This window comes from Macaca nemestrina, chromosome 6, assembly GCF_043159975.1.
Source record: "Macaca nemestrina isolate mMacNem1 chromosome 6, mMacNem.hap1, whole genome shotgun sequence".
In the NCBI taxonomy this organism is placed as follows: Eukaryota; Metazoa; Chordata; class Mammalia; order Primates; family Cercopithecidae; genus Macaca; species Macaca nemestrina.
The window spans coordinates 180,054,655-180,073,354 of record NC_092130.1 but is presented as its reverse complement, the minus strand read 5'-3'; the positions used below and the strand labels follow the sequence as shown (position 1 = coordinate 180,073,354).

Below are 18,700 nucleotides of genomic sequence, written 5' to 3'. Positions count from 1 at the left end.
CTCCGGAGTACCCCGGCTCCACGCGCTATGGGCCTGCTTCCCTCTTCTCTCTCCCTCTGTTTCCTCCTCCCTCCTGCCCCCTTTCCTCCCCATCCTTTTTCCTCCCCTCCTTCCCCCGCAAAAGCACCACGGAGCCAGGGATCAGGTCTCTGACTTGCCACACGGAGGGAGGCCCTGCAGGTCCTGGCTTCCTGCCGCCTGGAGAGGCCCTGTGAAGACCCAAGGCACCTGCTCCCGCCTTTGAAAAGAGCTCCTGGCCAGGCAGCACTGTCCGTGGTGCTGAAAAATCCCGGCAACAAGGCGCGGCCGTGGTTCCCAGGGTCCATTACACGCATTCTTGTCGGGAACCCGTCCTTGCCCACGGCCAGCCCAGGTCCAGAGTAAACAAAAGCATGTGCACCGCTACCCACCTGCAGATAAACTGAGTGCTAAACATGCAATTAACGCCAGTGCACCCCACCTAAGCACCTAAGCACGTCCTGAGCCCATGGGGCTGGGGGGAGCTGCCCACCCAAGCACGTCCTGAGCCCATGTCAGGGGAAGCTGCCCACCTAAGCGTGTCCCAAGCCCACGGCAGGGGGAGCTGCACTGCGTCCCTCTGTCCTGCAGTTGTGATGCTCCCCACACCCGTGGTGAGGCCGGGGTGCTTGAGGACGAACATGTCACAAAGGGAGTCAGTCCGCTGTGAGATGGGGCTGTTGCAGAGGACAGTCTGACATCCCCCAGTTCAACCTCACAATCTTGCCGCAACTCCATGCTTGGGTCTACCAGTCAGCCTTTTCCGTTGTAACTGACATAAACAAACTCAAACCGAATGTCCTTCACCAGCTCTCAGAACTGGCCAAGTCCAGGGTGGGCTTCAGGACTCCAGGAGTTCACAGGATCCACGGGACTCTCTGCCCACACTGTTCAGCTTTTTTAAGTAGGGCGTCTCCGTGACCATTCCAAAATCCTTTTGGTTCATGATCTGGGTGAGATGCTCCCCCTTTGGGGTCTAGACGTCAAATTGCAGGGAAGAGTGATCGCAGAGCCTGGAGGGTGGGGTGGAGAGGGGGTGGTTCCCCAAAGGAAAGCCCCCAGAAGCCAAAGCAACAGCTGTGTTCCATGGTGTCAACAACTCACACATGCAGAAGGTGGAGTAACCTGCTCAGAAGCCAACACTGCCAAGGGGCATGTGTCCCCAAAGGTAGCTTTTGGGACACCTTCCCCCACTCACCATAGAGCCTGCAAGTCCTTCATTGACCCGGACAAGAAAAACAGGCAGCGGTTGGCAGCAGGGGTGCTGAGAAGCCACTCAGACTTACCCGAGCTCACATTTTCATCAATACCATACTTAGAAAATAACTAGGATGTGAGCAGGTGCTCCCTGCTCCCATCCTGGATCAGACTTTTGGGTGTAGCACATCCTAACGAGGGCTGGGGCTCTGCCCAGCACTCTGTATAGGGGGAGCTGGAAGCAGCAGCATCCTCTGCCGTGGGCTCAGGGCACACTTAGGTGGGCAGCTCCCCCCCCGATGTGGGCTCAGGACATGCTTGGGTGGGCAGCTCCCCCCCCGCCCCACCTTGTGGACTCAGGACACGCTTAGGTGGGTAGTTCCCTCCTGCCCTGCCCCACCCCATGGGCTCAGGACATGCTTAGGTGGGTAGGTATCCCTGCTGTGGGCTCAGGACATGCTTGGGTGGGCAGCTCCCCCTGCCCCGTGGGTGGGTTCAGGACACGCTTAGGTGGGCAGGTCCCTCAGCTGTGGGGTTGGGACATGCTTAGGTGGGCAGCCAGAAAATGCCACTCTACCCATGTGCCTGATGCAGCCATGGATAAAAATGGGTAGAAAGGAGGAGGGACAGAGGTGGCCCAATAGGTGATGATGGGTGGACAGATGGATGCCCCAAAGGGTGGCAGAGGTGCGTCTGTCCCATCACATTGCCAGGGTTGTTCAGGGCCAGGGGTTGAGGCCTCATGGGCTGCGGAGGTACCCGAGCACCATCCAGGGAGCGGGCACAAGGGCCAGGCTGTGAGAGCAGAACTGGACGGGCTGACCCTGCGTGGCCACGCCCCACACTCAGCTCCTTCAACTTGTCCTCCACCCTTTTGAGAAAAACATTCCAGGGGCGGGTCTCTCAGACTGGCTAGTGTCGGGACAGGAACAAAATGCTCATATCACCTGACTGGAAGTGGTTGGAATACAGGATCTGTAGCTCCACAGGGGCTGTCCCCTCCCAGGGGCAGCCATGTTGAACTGGAAATAAAGCCAGCTGCAGATGAGGCTAGCCGACCCCAGAGATGGACACAGCTACCATGACTGTGGTGGTCACATGAGAACAGGCTGTCCCGTGAGCTGGTTCCTGGCAGAGGGTGAACCCAGGGCTGCTTTGCCAGGCACGGAGAAGTCAGAGAGCACCTGACGGGAAAACAAGATTCAGGGTCCAGTTTTCAAAAGCCTGATGGGGCTCATCCGTAGGGTAGAGTCTGAGGTCACTAAGAACCAGGGGAGGATGCGTGAAGGACTAACAGCAGGAGAAGTGAGGCGGGAGGTCATGGAGGGTGCAGCCAGCACTGGAGCTGCCCCAGGACTCACCCACCCGGCTCCAAGGGAAGCAGCCCCTTCCACCAGGGGTGGGACTGGGACCTGACAGAGAGGACCCCACTGCCATGGCCAGGGAGCATGAGTCTCCCGTCCACACAGGGGCTGGGGACACACAACTCCAGGTGGCGAGCCCAGGGCTTTGTGCCGTGTCAGAGAGGAGAAAGCCCGCCAGTCCCCCTCCTGCAAGACTCGGTTCTTTCATGCCTGCATGAGGCTGAGGTGAGGCCCAGGCCTGTCGTGATGCTCGCTCTCCGGGGCCGCAGAAATGGGACCATGGAACCTTTGCCTCCGGATGGCACCTTGGAGACCTGTCCAACCCTCCTGCAGGCCACAGTGGAATGCCCAGCACCAGGCTCCACAAACCTGGGGGACCTGCACTCGCCAGGGGCCGTGATCAAAGCTGGATCCAGGGTGAAGAGGCTCCATCCCTGCCCGTCAGTGCGAGGACCCGCCAGCAGCCTTGGCCATTGGAGCTGGACGGGCACAAGAGCTCTGCTGTCCCAGCATGCACATTTCATCATGACTCCAGGTGACCAGTACGCAGGGAGGCTAGAAGCCCCACTCTGTTTCTCTCTCCCGCTCGGCAGCAAGGCCACCTGAGCTGTCCCACACGATCCCCAGGGGTGGGCCGGGAGTCTCATTCTGAGACGGTCCCTGTGTTCATTTCCCTGCACTGGTATTCCATGTGCTGCTGTAACACATCACTGCAGCTTAGTGGCTTCACACAAACAAATTATCTTACAGCTCTGGAGGCCAGAAAGCTGAAATGGGTCCCGCTGGCCTGAAATCGAGGCGTGGGCAGGGCTGCGTGCCCTCAGGATGGGGGAGGATTGCTTGCTTTTCCAGCATGGAGCAGCTGCCCCCATTCCTTAGCTGGGGGCCCCTTCCTCCATCTCAAAGCCAGCAGTGGTCAGTGGTCTTTCTCACGTCCCCTCTCTGACTCTTCCCTGCCTCCCTCTCTCACTTCTAGGGACCCTTGTGGTCACATCAGGCCCACCAGATAATCCAGGATGACCTTAAGATTGGCTGACTGGCAGCCGTGACTCCACCTGCAGCCTCCACCAGCCTCTGCCATGCAGGTGACACATTCACAGGTCCCAGGAGAAGGACGTGGGCAGCTTTGGGGAGGGACTGTAATTCTGCCTACCACAAACGCCTGGGGCCTCTGAAACCCACCAAGGATTGGCAAGCACCCTTCCCAGGTGAGCACCTGGCACCAATCCACATCGAGGGTTACAGCAGGTGCAGGACCAGCAGGAGCGTGGCGCTGATGCAGGAAAATAACCACTCCCTTTCAGGGGTCCTGGCTGGCATCCCCCACAGCCTCCATCCTTGCCTGCTTCTCCTCCCTTTCTGCTTGGAACTCACTTGCTCCATACATGCTTGTCTGTGGACGGAAGCTGCTTGAGATGAAGTTCAGGCCTAAGGAAGTCCAAAGAGCTGGGGTTTTCCTTTCCTTTTAAAACTTCATTATTTTCATTTTGCCTTGAGGTTTGACAGTCTACCCAGCACCTCGAAGGCCTTCTTCTCCTTTTCTTTCTTCCTCCTCCTCCTCCTCCTCTCCTTCTTCCTTCTCTCCTTCTTCCTTTTCTTCCTCTTCTTCTCCTTCATCTTTTTTTTTGAGACAGGGTCTCACTCTGTTGCCCAGGCTGGAGTGCAATGGTACAATCACAGCTCACTGCAGCCACGACCTTCCAGGCTCGAGTGATCCTCCCACTCGGCCTCCCGAGCAGCGGGGACTACAGATGCTGGACACCACACCTGGCTAACTTTTTGTATTTGTTGTAGAGATGGGGTCTCTCTATGTTATCCATGCTGGTCTCAAACTCCTGGCCTCAGACAATCCTGCCTCAGCTTCCCAAACTACTGGGATGACAAGTGTGAGCCACCATGCCTGACCTTACATAGTGGTTTTTAAAAGTGCCAGGCAGGGGCAGTGGCTCACACCTGTAATCCCAGCACTTTGGGAAGCTGAGGCGGGAGGATCACTTGAGCCTGGGGGTGTGTGGCTACAGCGAGCCATGATTGTGCCACTGCACTACAACCTGGGTGACAAAGTAGACTCCATCTCTAATAATAATAATTAATAAGTAAAAAGAGACAAATCAAAAAGTAGGTGCTTAGTGAGTTAAGCCATATCAAAGCAAATACCTTTTTCAAGGGTCTAATACTTTAGCAAAAAATGTAAGTAATTCTGAGTAAAATTTCAACAAAAAGCACCTGGAGAAACAGGATTCTGGAGCTTTGTAGAAAATGGATAACTGAACAATGGCCTGACCCGTTGGTCTGTGATTCAAACCCAGGTATGCCTGAGCAGCGGCCTCTGCTCCCAGGAGTCCCCACCGTGTTCTGTCCAACCTCCCACTGAGGTCGTCTGCCCACGGCACCCGGGGCCACTCCCTTCCGGTTTGCAGGGCAAAGGCGCCCCCAGGCTGCCAAGGGCCCCTCCTTGTCACAGTTCCTATACGGGGGCTCCAGGCATCAGTGTGCATTTATGACACGGTCTGTGGACGTGGGCCCACCATAAACACATTAGGCTCGGTCACTCGGACACTCGCCGAAGCAGCAGCAATAAATGAGGCCATATCCAGCAGCCATAAGCCCCCACCTCGGCACCAGGCACGTCTGGGCTGCACTCACACCAGAAGCCCTGTCCAAGGCACACTCAGCAGGACCTGGCCGTACCATAAGGCCCCACCAGGGACCTGCTGGAAGGCTCCGGAGTCGCTCACGCCGGGCCCTCGGTGTCATGTGGCCCAAGCCAACTTCCGAGGAGGGGCTGTTTCTTCACCCCAAGATTGTGTCCCTCTGAGCTGCCCCTCCCGTTCTCCGCAATCCTTCCAGTTCCTTCTGTCTGCTGAAGGACGGGTGTCCAGCTCTACTGCGTGCCTGGCGCCCGCCCTGGGATGAGACTGGGAGATAAGAGGATAAGAGGATGAGAGACGAGATAAGAGGATGAGAGACGAGATTGGGAGATAAGATAAGAGGATGGGCCACCATCACCAGCCCCACCTTGAAGACTCCTGTGTCCACACCCTCCACTGCCCCACCCTACCCACCCTTCAGAGATCAGAATCGCCTGGTCCACTCTGAAGAGAATAGCCAGAGGGGGAACGTGACTTTCAACCTGAGTTGGGGGGCTCAGGAGGAGGAATCCTGGATTTTATACAGGATGGTGTCATGCTCCTGCCCCCCACTTCCATGAATGCTGATGGCCCAGAGGATGTGCACCAGGGAAGCACGTCCAGATCCACAGCTGCAGGTGGGAGGCAGGGGAGGAGGGGGCCCAGCCAGGTTTCCCCATCATCCTTGCCACCCAAGCTGGGTCCCTATCATCCCCGCCACCCCAACTGGGCCCTCCGTTATCCCCTCTGCCCAAGCCAGGCCCCCCCATCATCGCCACCCAAGCTGGGTCCCCATCATCCCTGCCGTCCTTTGGGCCTGGACTTACTGTTCCCTCTTCCAGGGTGGGGGCTCCCACCATCTACCCCCGACCCTCCTTCCCCTCCTGCCTCACAGCATCAGAAACCTCCCAGGCCCAGCCAGGCCACGGGCCTGCACTGATCACCATGCCATTCACTCATACGCTTCCATAATCGCATACAGTGGAGTCTATGCAGTGCACATTAGGATTCAAACATGAGGCTTTTTTTCAAAACTGAAAAACGCGTATATTGAGTATTTTACTCCCACAGCCCCCCAGTGTGGCCCACGGGGACCCCCATCCAGGTGCAGAGTTCTCGCCTGTGAACAGGGCACACCTTTGGTCACTCCAAATTCCCAGAGCTCCCAGGCTCCTTCCCAGGGTCTCCACTGGCACGGTGGGGGCGGAGGGCAAAGGAGGTCAGGGTGAGGGGTGGACAACGGCAAGTAGGGGACGGACTAAACCTGTGAGGGGAGTGGAAGCCAGGCTCATGGCGAGGAAGAGCTGGCCCTCGGGTGGAGTCGAGTGCCAGCCTGCGGGGAAGTGAGGACGGCAGGTGTGCTGGACACTCAGCCTTCAGCCGGACACTTAGCCTTCAGCCGGACATGCAGGCCTCGGCCAGACACTCACTCAGGCCTCAGACTCCCAGCAGTGCGGGCCTGGGTGTGGGCCGCCCCTCCCTCCCTGGGATGTAGAGCCCAGCGTGACACGGCTGCTGGTGTCCACTCTCGGCCCGGCTGTGGGCGGGTGGCCATCAGTCCAGGATGGTCTTGAAGTCTGACGGCAGTGCCGGGTTGGCTGCGGCCTCCAGGGCAGCCAGCGTCGTCCCCGGGAGCTTCCGACTCAGCTGCGTCTGGGCTGCGGGGCCAAAATCAGACTCTGTTCAGGAAGAGGCCAGAGCGGGCATCCTCCAGCCCTCCTGGGACGTGTGGGCGGCCGGGCAGGCAGGGCCTGCACCTCGTGGCCTTGGGCGGTGGGAACCTCAGTGAAGGGACAGACACCCCTCCACCAGGGTGATGCTGGAGCGCCAGGGCGGGAGAGAACTTAAAGAAAGACCCAGGAGCTCAGGACCCCATGGGGGTATCAGGGCAGCAGCCAGGGCAGAGGCTGTGAGAGGACACAGGTCAGGGGTCAGAAGGTTCCCACGGGTGGGGATCTGCCCTGAGATGGGAGGCAGGGGTTCAGGAAGTCGTGGACCCTGCCAGGCTCCATGGCCTGGGGACACAGGCATTTAATCACACAGGGCCGCCAGCATGGCTCCAGCCCCAAGGCCAGGCCCGGGGCATCTGCATTGCAGCAGCATCTGAGGCTGCTCACCCTGCAAAGGGCGTTCGAGGATGGTGTCTGGGCAGGTGGGCCCGCACTGGCCGCCACCCACACTTGCCTGTCCTGAGTGACCCCAGGAGTGGCACGTAGGTGACGCGGTGTTGAGTCAGCTTGAGCAGGAAGGCTTGGTGGCACAGCCACTGCACGGCCTCGGAGGGCAGAGGGCCGGCGGCGCCCTTGGCCCCCAGCGACATCCCTGGGGGACAAACAGAGGCTGAGGAGTCCACAGGCCCAGCCCAGCTCCCCTCCCGGGAGACACCGGAGAGCTGCGCACACCCGACGGTCTGCAGGGCGGCTCCATCTCCAGCTGCCCCGACCCAAGCACCGCAGGAGTCACTACTGAAATGTTTCCTTCAGCTTCTCCAAGTGAAATTTCCACAACACAGAAATAACAGAAAGTAGAAGCTCTTAAGCTCAGGACGGCAGGTTCGACGTGGCTTGAATTTCAGACGGATCAGAAACCTCCCTGAGGCTGGACAAAGTGTCCAGAGGCAGAGGATGGTGACCGGGGAGCAGAGGACAGCCCGGGGCTCTGCGGTGGGGACGCACGGCCTCTGCTCCTGAGAGGGGTGGGGTAGCCTGGGCCCAGCCTCCTCCTAAGCCCTTGGCCTAGGTTTGCACAGGGGCCCTAAGTGCCATGGACAGGAGACAGCCCAATCCCACCACAGGGCAAACGGGAGAGGCCAGGCCCCCCGAATCCCACCATGGGGCAAGCAGGAGAGACCAGCCCTCCCGGCACTTCCCCAGGCAGAGCAAAGTGGGAAGGACGGCAGTTCCCAGGCAGCTCCTGTCCCTTCCATCGGGTGCTCTGCTCACCCCACGAGAGGGCAGGCAGACGGGCCTGCCGGTGGTCGGGTTAAACTACTTCCCGATGCGAAAAGGGGTGAGAATGTCCTAAGCCCGGATTCACTCAGTCTCCTGACACACTAACACCAGCAGGCAGGCACTGCTGCCACTGAGGCCAGGCACCTGTGCGTACCTGCGTTCTTGGCTTTCAGGATGGAGTAGCAGAGGGAGGCCGTGTCAGAGATGACACGCAGGAAAAACGCGGGGTTCTTCCAGACTTGCTGATGAAATGGGAGCTGCAGCACACACGCGTGGAACCTGAGGGGATGGCGGACATCGTCAGAGGAACGGCCTCCTAATTAGACGGTGCTCACGGGTGTGGGCAAGGGCCCGCCGGTGCGTGTGTGCAGGCATGAAGGCATGTGCCTGGGTTTCCTCGTGGGCACAGGTGCACACACACGGATGCATGCGTGCATGTCTGTGTGTGTGTGCTTGTGTGTGCAAGTACCTGCGTGTCTGTGGGCGTGCACAGGTACTCTGTGCGTTTCTGTGCACCGTCTGTATGAACGCACACACATGTGGAGGCTGAAGCAGCTCCATCCTGGATGCTAACCTGCCATGCTGGCTTCTGATTAGCTCCTGTTCTGGGAAGGCCTCTAAGGTTTCCAGCTTATCCATTGTTCCTTGTGAACCAGAAGGTACTTACCGTAAATCCTGCCCTTCGTCAAACAACCTTCATGTCATCGTGTATCAACGTCCTGCGCATCCCTTCTGAGCCACCCCACCCCTGTGGTGCGTAAACCCTGTGTCTGAGGCGATGGTGCGGGGACCCATCGTCTCATCTCACTGCCACCGAGACACCGACTTGGCTTCTGTGTGTAGGTTAAGTCCCTACTAAATGTTTCTTTCCAAGAAACTGCATTTGTCAGTCTTTTCTGTTGCTGAGATGGGGTCTCGCTCTGTCACCCAGGCTGCAGTACAGTGGGGTGATCTCAGCTCACTGCAACCTCCACCTCCTGGGCTCAAGCCATCCTCCCACTTCAGCCTCCCAAGTACTGGAACTACAGGCGCACTCCACCACACTCAGCTAATTTTTGTTTTTATTTTTCATAGAGATGGGGTCCTACTATGTTGCCCAGGTTCGCCTTAAACTCCTGGGCTCAAGCGATCCTCTCACCTCGGCCTCCCAAAGTGCTGGGACTACAGGTGTGAGCCACCGCACCAGCCCTGTCAGCCTCCTTCTTTGGCTTCGCAGCTTCCTGGGACTTTGGGGCAGGTGTGCATGGACCTGGCCACCATGAAACAGCACATGTGCACATGTGCCCACGTGTGTGTGATCAGGACACCTGTGTACCTGGTCTCACCGACTGCCGAAGCCCCTTCTGGAATGACCTGAGATCCCACCAGTTAGGCCAGCACTCGGGTTTCAGCCTCTGAATAACTCTGCTGAGGTGGGATGTCTTCTCCCCACTTAGCAACAAGGGAAGCCAGGCCCAGAATGTGTTTTAAACAAACAAATGTGCCTAAGGTACCGGGGTTGCCACAGGGTCACACTCCTGACCCAGGAGGGAAATACCTAGCATGGGTGAAGGGCTCTCTTCCAAAGGGAGAAAAAGCCACCTGCTAGAGGTCAGGGCATCCGTCCCCCGCCCGTGTGGAGGCGTGGCCAGCAGGGGCCGGGAAGGCTGAGCCCCAGCGGATTGGAGTCAGGTCCCACCCCCAGTGCCACAGAGACCACCACAGCCTCGCCTGCTACAGCCTGGCTGCTGTGAAATCGGGGCCCAGCTCTCCGTTCTCCCACTCCTGCCTCGAGGGAAGGGCGTTCCTGGGCCTTCCAGGTGCCTGGCTCCGTGTCTGGAAATGGCCCGTGGCTCATCGCACCTCTGCCTCCTCAGGGCTACCCAATCAAGCAACTACCCAAGCGCCCCCACGTGGGTGGGAAAACTCAGCCACCTTGCCCGAGCCCAGGCCCTCTACGGGAGCTCCTCGGAGCCAGGGACCCTGGTGGGGAAATGACGACAAGGCTGAGCTGAATACGGGAGAAGCAGGTGGCAGGTTACATGGCCCATGCCTGGGAAAACTCTTCTGACCTCATCGTGGCCCAAGGAGGCCCCAAGCACGCCAGCTGGACCCTGGGGTCGACCACGGTGTCAGACACCTCCCGTCCTCAGCGGCTCCTGTCTCCAGCACACTCCACGGGTTTCCAGAAGGATCTAAGCGGCTTGCATGAGGGCCCAGGCACACGTCAGGGAGACGCAAACGAGGGAAGACTCGAGGCAGAGAGAGAAGACAGAGGAGGGCGGCCTGAGCCGGACGCACCCAGGAACAGAGAGCCTGGTCCCGAGTCTCTGGAGCCAGCGCAAAGGCGGTAACACACAGCTGCGGCTCTGCTCTCCCTGCCAGAGCACGAAGGCACAAGCACTCGGGTTAAAAACCACCTTCGTGGGGTGACCTTGTAACGGAAAATCTCTCCCGTGAGCCCTTGCTGGGTTCCCACGATAGACAACCTCGTTTCACATCAAGTGTGCACGGCCTCAGCCCTGGCCCTGGCCCTGGGTAACACAAATTCTCACACTCATTCTCAGCCCTCATGGGGCGAGGGCTTCGGACTCCTGGCACTCGGCTCCCAGTGGCTCGGGAGGCCTGTTCAGGTGGAGGCCCGGGCCTGTGGTGCCCGACTACCATTTGGTACAGCCCAGAGGTTTGTGCCACCACCTGCCCTGACGCCAGGCAGAAGCTGGCCTTGTGGCCTCCACAGATTGGCCCTTTCTTTTGTGATAAAGTTGTTGATTCTTGACAGGGGGGCCCCCTGACCAGCCATGACAGGGAATGTTCCAGGAGCACAGCCATGCCCGGAGCACAGGTGCCGGCCGGGCTGTGTGGGGAGCCACAGCTCTGCTGCACCTTCCCGGGGGTGGGGACAGCAACCCTCATCTGCACCCACCTCGGCCCTCTTTGCTCTCTGAGACCCCAAATCCTCCCGGTGTCTGATCTCCCACCTACTGTTCAGACACCTTCCCGGCCTCCTCTGCTAAGACTCCCCACAAACATCTCTTTACTCCATGCCCCTCCTGCCCTGGGTTGGCCTCCATGAGGTCCCACAGTCAGTGCACAGGCACAGCGGGGACACCTGGGGCCACGTCGGTTCCTAGCACTACCCAGAGACGGAGAACAGGCGCTTTGCACAGAGCCACGCGAACACAGAACAGGGCAGAGGCAGCAGCACCGCTGAAAACATAAGACACTCCTTGCCCCTAAAACCCAGGTGTAGCCCCCAGTCAGAGGCGAGCAGAGCGCGGCGGGTCCCTGGAGGCTGGGCCTGCGCCCCCTTGGTGGCGGCTCACCTGTAGGCCTGCAGCAGGAGGATCTTGTAGACGTTGGTGCACACTGTCTGGAGGCTGTTCACCTAGAATCGCCAGGAAAGAGTGAGAAACGGCAGAAACCTCTCTGGGATTTTAAGTTTTTACTTTTTACTTTATCATCCATTCAGATGGCACAAGAAAGAGGAACATTTTGACAAGAAACCATCCCTCTCCCCAGTGAAATCCGGCCTGACCCTCACCCGGCAGCTGTCAACCACCCTGGGGGAGTCAATACTCCCTGTCGTCTGCCTGCCTCCGAGGCTTGGCCAAAAAGGGAAGGCACCAGGAGAGGGAGTGAACGCAGATGCCCACAGGAGAGGGGAGTGGACACAGATGCCCACAGGAGAGGGGAGTGGACGCCCACAGGAGAGGGGAAGTGGATGTGGACCCTCACAGGAGAGGGGGAGTGAAGGCATGGCAGTGTGTACACAGGTGTGCAAGGGCACAAGTATGAATGTGCACACGCAAATGTATACCTGACATGCATGTGTTCGTGTGCAGTCATGCGGCATTCACGTGAGGTGCATGCATGTAGGTGTGCAGTGTGAGTAGCATGTGTGCACATAACCTGTATCGAGGGCCCCTCATGTTCACCCTGATAGGTCCTCAGCACCAGCACCCCTCCTTACAGGGTGAGACAGGGTCCCAGGCCCCAGTGGGCTGTGGCTCTGAAGTTGCAGTCCTGAGAGCACTGTCCCGTCTGGACATCTGCGTCCACTCCCTCTCCTGTGGGTGTTCACTCCCCTCTCCTGTGGGCGTCCACTCCCCCTCTCCTGTGGGCATTTGCATCCACTCCCCTCTCCTGTGGGCGTCCACTCCCCCTCTCCTGTGGGCGTCCACGTCCACTCCCCCTCTCCTGTGGGCGTCCACGTCCACTCCCCCTCTCCTGTGGGCGTCCACTCCCCCTCTCCTGTGGGCGTCCGTGTCCACTCCCCTCTCCTGTGGGCGTCCGTGTCCACTCCCCTCTCCTGTGGGCGTCCGTGTCCACTCCCCTCTCCTGTGGGCGTCCGTGTCCACTCCCCCTCTCCTGTGGGCGTCCACTTCCCATCTCCTGTGGGCGTCCGTGTCCACTCCCCTCTCCTGTGGGCGTCCGTGTCCACTCCCCCTCTCCTGTGGGCGTCCACTCCCCCTCTCCTGTGGGGATCCACCCCATCTCACCCTGTAAGGAGGGGCGCTGGTGCTGAGGACCTAGCAGGGTGAACATGAGGGGCCCTTGATACAGGTTATGTGCACACATGCTACTCACACCGCACACCCACACGCATGCACCTCACATGAATCCCACACGAATGCACATGAACACACATGCACGTCAGGCATGCATTTGCATGTGCACATTCATACTTGTGCCCTTGCACACCTGTGCACACACTGCCATGCCTTCATGTACACACACACGTATGGCTCGCGTGCATCTGCGCACATGTGCACTCTTATGTGCAGCCAGTCACCGTCAGCCTTGCAGGCACGCACACACACACGTACACATGCGTGCACACAGTAACACACATGCCTCTCGAACTCTGAACTCTGTGCTGACCGTCAGCCTGCTCACCTGCAAATCCAGAAACAGGCTGTGACACTTCAGCCGCAAGACCCCAAAGAGTTTGCGACGCATGTTCCTCCCGGCCTTGAAGCCGCGGTTGAAGGTGAGACTGGCTCTGATGGAGGTCCGGGCGTAGCTGAGACACAGGGGGGACGTCAGACACGGGTGCCTGCCCCACACCCAGCCCCCTCCTGCAAAGCTTGCTCCAAAGAGCCTCCTGCCTTCCTCCTGCTTCCTTGTCCTGCCTGGGGCACGCGCTGTAGCCTGAGGGAGTTGGGTGCTCTCTCCGTGGACTCAAAACACTACACGCCATCCGGACCCTGCATGGCCAGACTCCACCAGGACGTGGCTAGTGATGTTGAGTGTATCCAAGCCTTGCACGGCCGTGTGTGTGCACTCATCATCTGCCCTGATGAGATCTGCACATAACTCGGCCAAAAATACATAATAAACTATGGAGCCCTGACTCCCAGGCGTCCCTCGAGCGGACACGGGTGTGACTCAGCTTCTCTGTGGGAGAACACTGAGTCGGGCATGGGGAATCTCACTGTGTTTGAATCTCATGGATGGAAGAGCCAGGTGGCGCCAGCTAAAGAGGGCTCCAGTGAGTGCACGTGGCACACACAGGGTATCTCCAGAGGGGCAGGATGGAGGCATCCCACCGACGTCCTCCAGGGCCCTGCCACCACTCACTGCCCGTGTACATCCGTGTCCAAAGACGAACACACGTGACATCCACAGCGGGCTCCCTGGGCTGCGTTCTTTTACATCCAGCTTTGAACACTGCTACATTGAAATAAACGTTTTGTGCCATTAAACATTCTTCAAAAATTCTTTGAAAACATGTCTAACGGCAGAGTAAGTTTTGTGATACATAGTATCTGCTTAGCCCTGGATTTGGGCGGGTTGGCGACTTGCTGTGGCAATCCCCCCCTCCCCCATACCTGGAGCACTGGAAATGGGAAATAAGACCCGTGATAATGTCTGGTCACTTCAGAAGTGGAATTACTGGGAAAACACAGGACATTGTAAGGACTTCCATGCAAACAAGCTGCTTTCCAGAAAAGTCTTTCCAACTTGCCTCACCCTGATGCTGGCTCTTGGGAAGCCCAGAAAAGGAGCCAGCACAAAGGACGGGTCTCGCTGTCAGTTTCACACGCATTTCTTTGATGCTGCTGGTAGAACCTTCCCAAGTGTGCATCAGATGTCCATTTCTTCCTTCACAGTTGTCACCAACACAACCTTGGGCTCCGGCTCGCCCCGAGCCTGTGGGTCTGACCTGTGTGGGGTCCTCAGGCGGAGCAAGGGCCCCAGAGCAGCAGGCCAGGCTGCAATCACACACGCCCCTTGCCAGCTGGGTGCTACCCTGGAGGCCTTCTTCATCTACCTCTCAGGTGGTCAGGAGAACAAAGTGAGAGGATGAATGTGCAGGACCTCACAGAGTGCCTTAAATAAATCATGTGCACAAATGCTCCAGGGAACAGCCATTTTCACTGCGGCTCAGGCAAGCTGAGTTCCTCTGCGTGAAAGCAATAGCTGTTGCCTCACTGGTTTCATCTACCTCCCTCCGTGTCCTTCCCCAACACCAAATCAGGGAACGTTCACCTCCCTTCCCTTTGAGTCTTCCGTTTTGTTTCTGTTGCTGCTGTTGTTTGCACGTCATTCCTCTTCTACCTAGAATCTGCTCTGGTACATGTTGTAAAGACACAACTTATTTGCTTCCAGTCAGTTTTCTCAGAAAACAAAATTAAACACACACTCTCTTTTCCGTCAGCTGTGCCACATGCCACATTTAACACACGTTTCTGAGAGGTAGGGCTTCCGTTTTGTTCTATTGTACTGTCCATCACTTCTCACCACATTCTGCCATCTGAGCTGTGGTTTGGGAGACTAAAATCTGGACAAGAAAATTCCCATCTTAACACACTTCCTTTTTCACTTTTCTTAATCATCTTGCCTGTTTTCTTCTCCCAGATGCCCTTCAAGCCTTTGTATGCTTCAGACACAGAGGAAGTGTGTTCACCCCGAGTGCGGCGAACCACTGCCTCTACTGCTGAGCTTTTACAACCACCTCTGCAAGCAGGCACTCTGACCAAGTGGCCTTTGGGAGCACAGAATATTCTGGCATTGAACCCACATCTGATGACCTGATGCCCACCCATCCTGCACTAGCCTTTGTGGCTTTGCAATGTGTTCAGAGAGAACCCATTTTCCTGATTCGTTTGTCTGTCTGCTTTGTCCTTCAGTAACATTCACTGATGCTGTGCCATAGGCCGGAACCAGGGGTGCCTGTCCTAAAAAATACATTTCATGGGGAGCAAAATAAGCAGTGGACAGTTCACGGCTGATGGTATGGCCAGTGCTGCAGAGGCGCCTAGGGAGAGGCAAGGAGGTGCCGGGAGCCCAGGAAATCTGCAAATCACCCAGACAAAGCCAGCAGAGGCCAGGATCAGGTGAGGCTGGGAGGGGGAAACAGGGACTGTGGGGAGCACAGGGGACCGGTGTCCTGGTGGGGAGGGAGCTGCAGCAGGGATGTGCTGGGCACCATGCACGAGGGCATCTACACCTGCCACTCCCCCAACACGAGGGTGTCTGCACCTGCTGCTTCCCCGTTAAGCAAACCCCAGGGAGCATTCTGGAAAGAGGCAAAGTCCAGATCCGGACTGTTAACTCAGAATGACAGGACCCCAGTTTAAACCACTGGTTTAACAATCATCCAGTAAGGGATTTAAAAATCCCTTATTTCTCTTCCCATGAAGCCGTGCCTTTTAGAGGAAGGCACCCCCAGTTCCGGCCTCTAGCACAGCACCAGTGGATATTATTGAAGGACAGAATAAAAAGCACCTGTCCACCATGGTTTTGGAATGCTGATACTTTTTGCCTTTTTTTAAGATGAAGTCTCGCTCTGTTGCCCAGGCTGGAGTACAGTGGTGTGATCTCAGCTCACTGCAACCTCTCCTGATTCTCAATGATTCTCAACCTCTCCTGAGCCTCAGTGATTCTCCTGCCTCAGCCTCCCGCATAGCTGAGACTACAGGCGTGCGCCACCATGCCAGGCTAATTTTTGTACTTTTTAAGTAGAAACGGAGTTTCACTATGTTGGCTAGGTTGGTCTCAAACTCCTGGCCTCAAGTGATCCACCCATCTCGGCCTCCCAAAATGCTGGGATTACAGGTGTGAGCCACCGCGCCCGGCCTGGAATGGTGAGAAACAGCACAGATTTCTGCATCTGTGTCCATCTTCAATCCATCTGTGTCTGAGCCTGAGGTGGGGCCATGAGCTCTCAGGCTCGGGAGAAATGAGACCCCAGATTTTTGTAGAGACCCCCACACACCACAGCCCTGTCCCCTGATGCGTCACACGTGATCATGAACTCATGGCATCATGTAGACTGTGGATGAGCCTCGGAGTGTGGGCCTCACAGTGGAGAGACTCACGTCCAGCAGGGCCCCAGTGTCTCAGGTTCGCAGAGACTCAAGCCCAGCAGGGCCCCAGTGTCTCGGGTTTGGAGAGACACACCCAGCAGGGCCCGGGCGTCTCGGGTTCAGATCCAGATTGCTCTCTGAGGACACCTCAGTGTTCCCAGGTCTGGTGCACAATTTCCTTTTACAAAAATAGCACAGAAAACCTCTCCCCTTGTGACACCCTCACTCCCACAGAAAGACGCATTTCTGCTCAGCCCTGGATGGGACGAGGGGCACCCTGTGGCCTCCGACCCTTTGGGATTGGCAGTCGCCTGCCCCACACGGAAGCAGGGGTGGACGGGACGTCCCTGCAGCACCATCTGTCCCTGCCGGGCACAGGCTCCGCTTCCGGCCAGGTGTGCTCACCTGGAGTAGTCGCTCTGCACCTCCAGGGTCCGGGTGTCCAGCAGCAGTCCGCACCAGGGGAACAGGCCGTGCGCCGGCAGCTGGACAAAAGCTGCGCCACCCAGGGCCTCGTCTTCCACAGGGAAGTTCACCACTGTCTTCCGCAAGTTCACCACGCAGCCGTACTCAGGGACACCTCGGACCAGGGTCCTAAGGCAGAGGCGCGACGTCAGCCCCCCGATGCGGGGCCGTCACCCAGGAGGTGCCCTGACGCCCTTGTTAAATGCTTTGGAAAACCCCGGAGAAGTGGTGATCTGGAGAGGGGTGCTGGGCCTGGCAGCAGCTCTGAAGGGCCTGGACTCAGCCCTGCTCCAGACTTCACGGTGCTTGCCCTGTCTCCTGGGCAGGACAGGTAGGTGAGCGCGCAGGAACCTGGCCGGGACCTGGGACAGCCAGGACTCAGACGGGAGGTGCAGCCCCAGTGGCCTCTGTGATGGTCCATCTCATGTGTCCCCGTGGCAAGACCACGATCCTGTTACAAAGACTCATCTGTGATCTGGGGCAGACTAAAATCTGGACAAGAAATTCTCACCACACCACTCTTCTTTTAAGACATTGCTCAATGACTTTGCCTGTTTTCTCCTAGAGGCCCTGAAGGCATCTGCTGTGCTTCAGACGCAGGGGAGGGTTCTGACTTCACGCTCAGGCGTGGGACCCGGCTGGGCTCTGAGCTGGGCAACACCAACCATCAGCTTCACATCAAGGAGGTTCCCTCACCGGACGTCAAGGAGGTTCCCTCACCGGATGTCAAGGAGGTTCCCTCACCGGACGTCAAGGAGGTTCCCTCAGCAGGTCATGATCCTGCCCACCCAGCTCAGGGAGACCCCCTGTGCCCAGCAGCCTCTGCTCTGGCCCCGGGCGTCCCCCTGCCCTTCCTGCAGCCTCTGCTCTGGCCCCAGGCGTCCCCCTGCCCTTCCTGAGGCCTCTGCTCTGGCCCCGGGCGTCCCCCTGCCCTTCCTGCAGCCTGGCCCTGGGACCTCGGCCGGCTGCTCAGCTCCCCTGGTGCATTCCCAGCTCCCCACGGCCACCCCTTCCTGTGATGTGGCTGCCGACTCATCTCCTGAGAGAGTTCTGTCCCCGGGGGGACCCCAGCGTACACTCTGAGCCACCTCCCGGGCCAGCACCCTCAGGAACTTGCCACACAGAAGCAGCGTTCCCCATTGGCTCCGTCCCCTCAGCAGCCTCAGGACTCCTGAGCCCTCAGTTGCCTGGGACCTGGGTTGGTCCTGAGTGAATCTGAGTGGATTTAAATGTGCGCGGCCTGCTGTGATTTAAATGTGCGCGGCCTGCTGTGCTACAGGCTGCAGCACTAACGGGAACGCGGGGCATGCCCCCAGCCCGGGCGGCCCTGGAGGGTGAACTTGGAGGGCGGTTCGAACGGGTTTTCACAAACACAGCCCAGCAAAGCACCCACAACCACCCCCGGCGGCCACATTTTCCTAGGGTTCCGTTTACAGCTTTCAAGGTTTCTCATCCCTTGTCAAATCGCACTTTAAAGCAAGCTCTGTGGGGCGCCCTTGAGGGGGACCACCTTGGACAACCCCCTGTGCTGAAACCAGGTTCCCTGTGCCTGATTTTAGTTGGAGCCACAAAAATCAACTCTGAGACCCACTCCTCGCCATCTCCGTGGTTCAAGACAGCACGACTCGGCGAATCCAAATTCTCCCGCCAATCCCAAACCACCCCACGCGGGAACGTGACTGCAGCGAACGCTGTGGGCCAGCTCACTCGGCAGCTCCTGCTCTCCGCAGGCTCGGGCGCACCCTGGGGAGGAGGCTGCCGTCTGGGTCCGCAGGCTCTGT

The 18,700-nt window shown here is 58.2% G+C and overlaps 1 protein-coding gene across 5 annotated transcripts in view; it reads right to left on the bottom strand.

The window, feature by feature from the left end:
* Positions 1 to 6,223: 6,223 nt before the first annotated feature.
* The window catches only part of LOC105464568 (telomerase reverse transcriptase), a 34,488-nt gene continuing 22,011 nt past the window's right edge, over positions 6,224 to 18,700 (bottom strand). For 2 of the 5 annotated variants that reach the window (XM_011712563.3, XM_011712564.3), the window contains 6 exons: positions 16,860 to 17,048; positions 13,039 to 13,165; positions 11,466 to 11,527; positions 8,315 to 8,439; positions 7,327 to 7,531; positions 6,224 to 6,867 (listed from right to left, as the gene is read on the bottom strand). In XM_011712563.3, the coding sequence (XP_011710865.2) occupies positions 6,636 to 6,867; positions 7,327 to 7,531; positions 8,315 to 8,439; positions 11,466 to 11,527; positions 13,039 to 13,165; positions 16,860 to 17,048 (940 nt within the window). In that variant the 3' untranslated portion in view covers positions 6,224 to 6,635. Of the gene's footprint in view, positions 6,868 to 7,326; positions 7,532 to 8,314; positions 8,440 to 10,211; positions 10,392 to 11,465; positions 11,528 to 13,038; positions 13,166 to 16,859; positions 17,049 to 18,700 lie in introns of those variants that run through there. The other 3 variants (XM_011712566.3, XM_011712565.3, XM_071099122.1) reach the window with 3 other exon arrangements.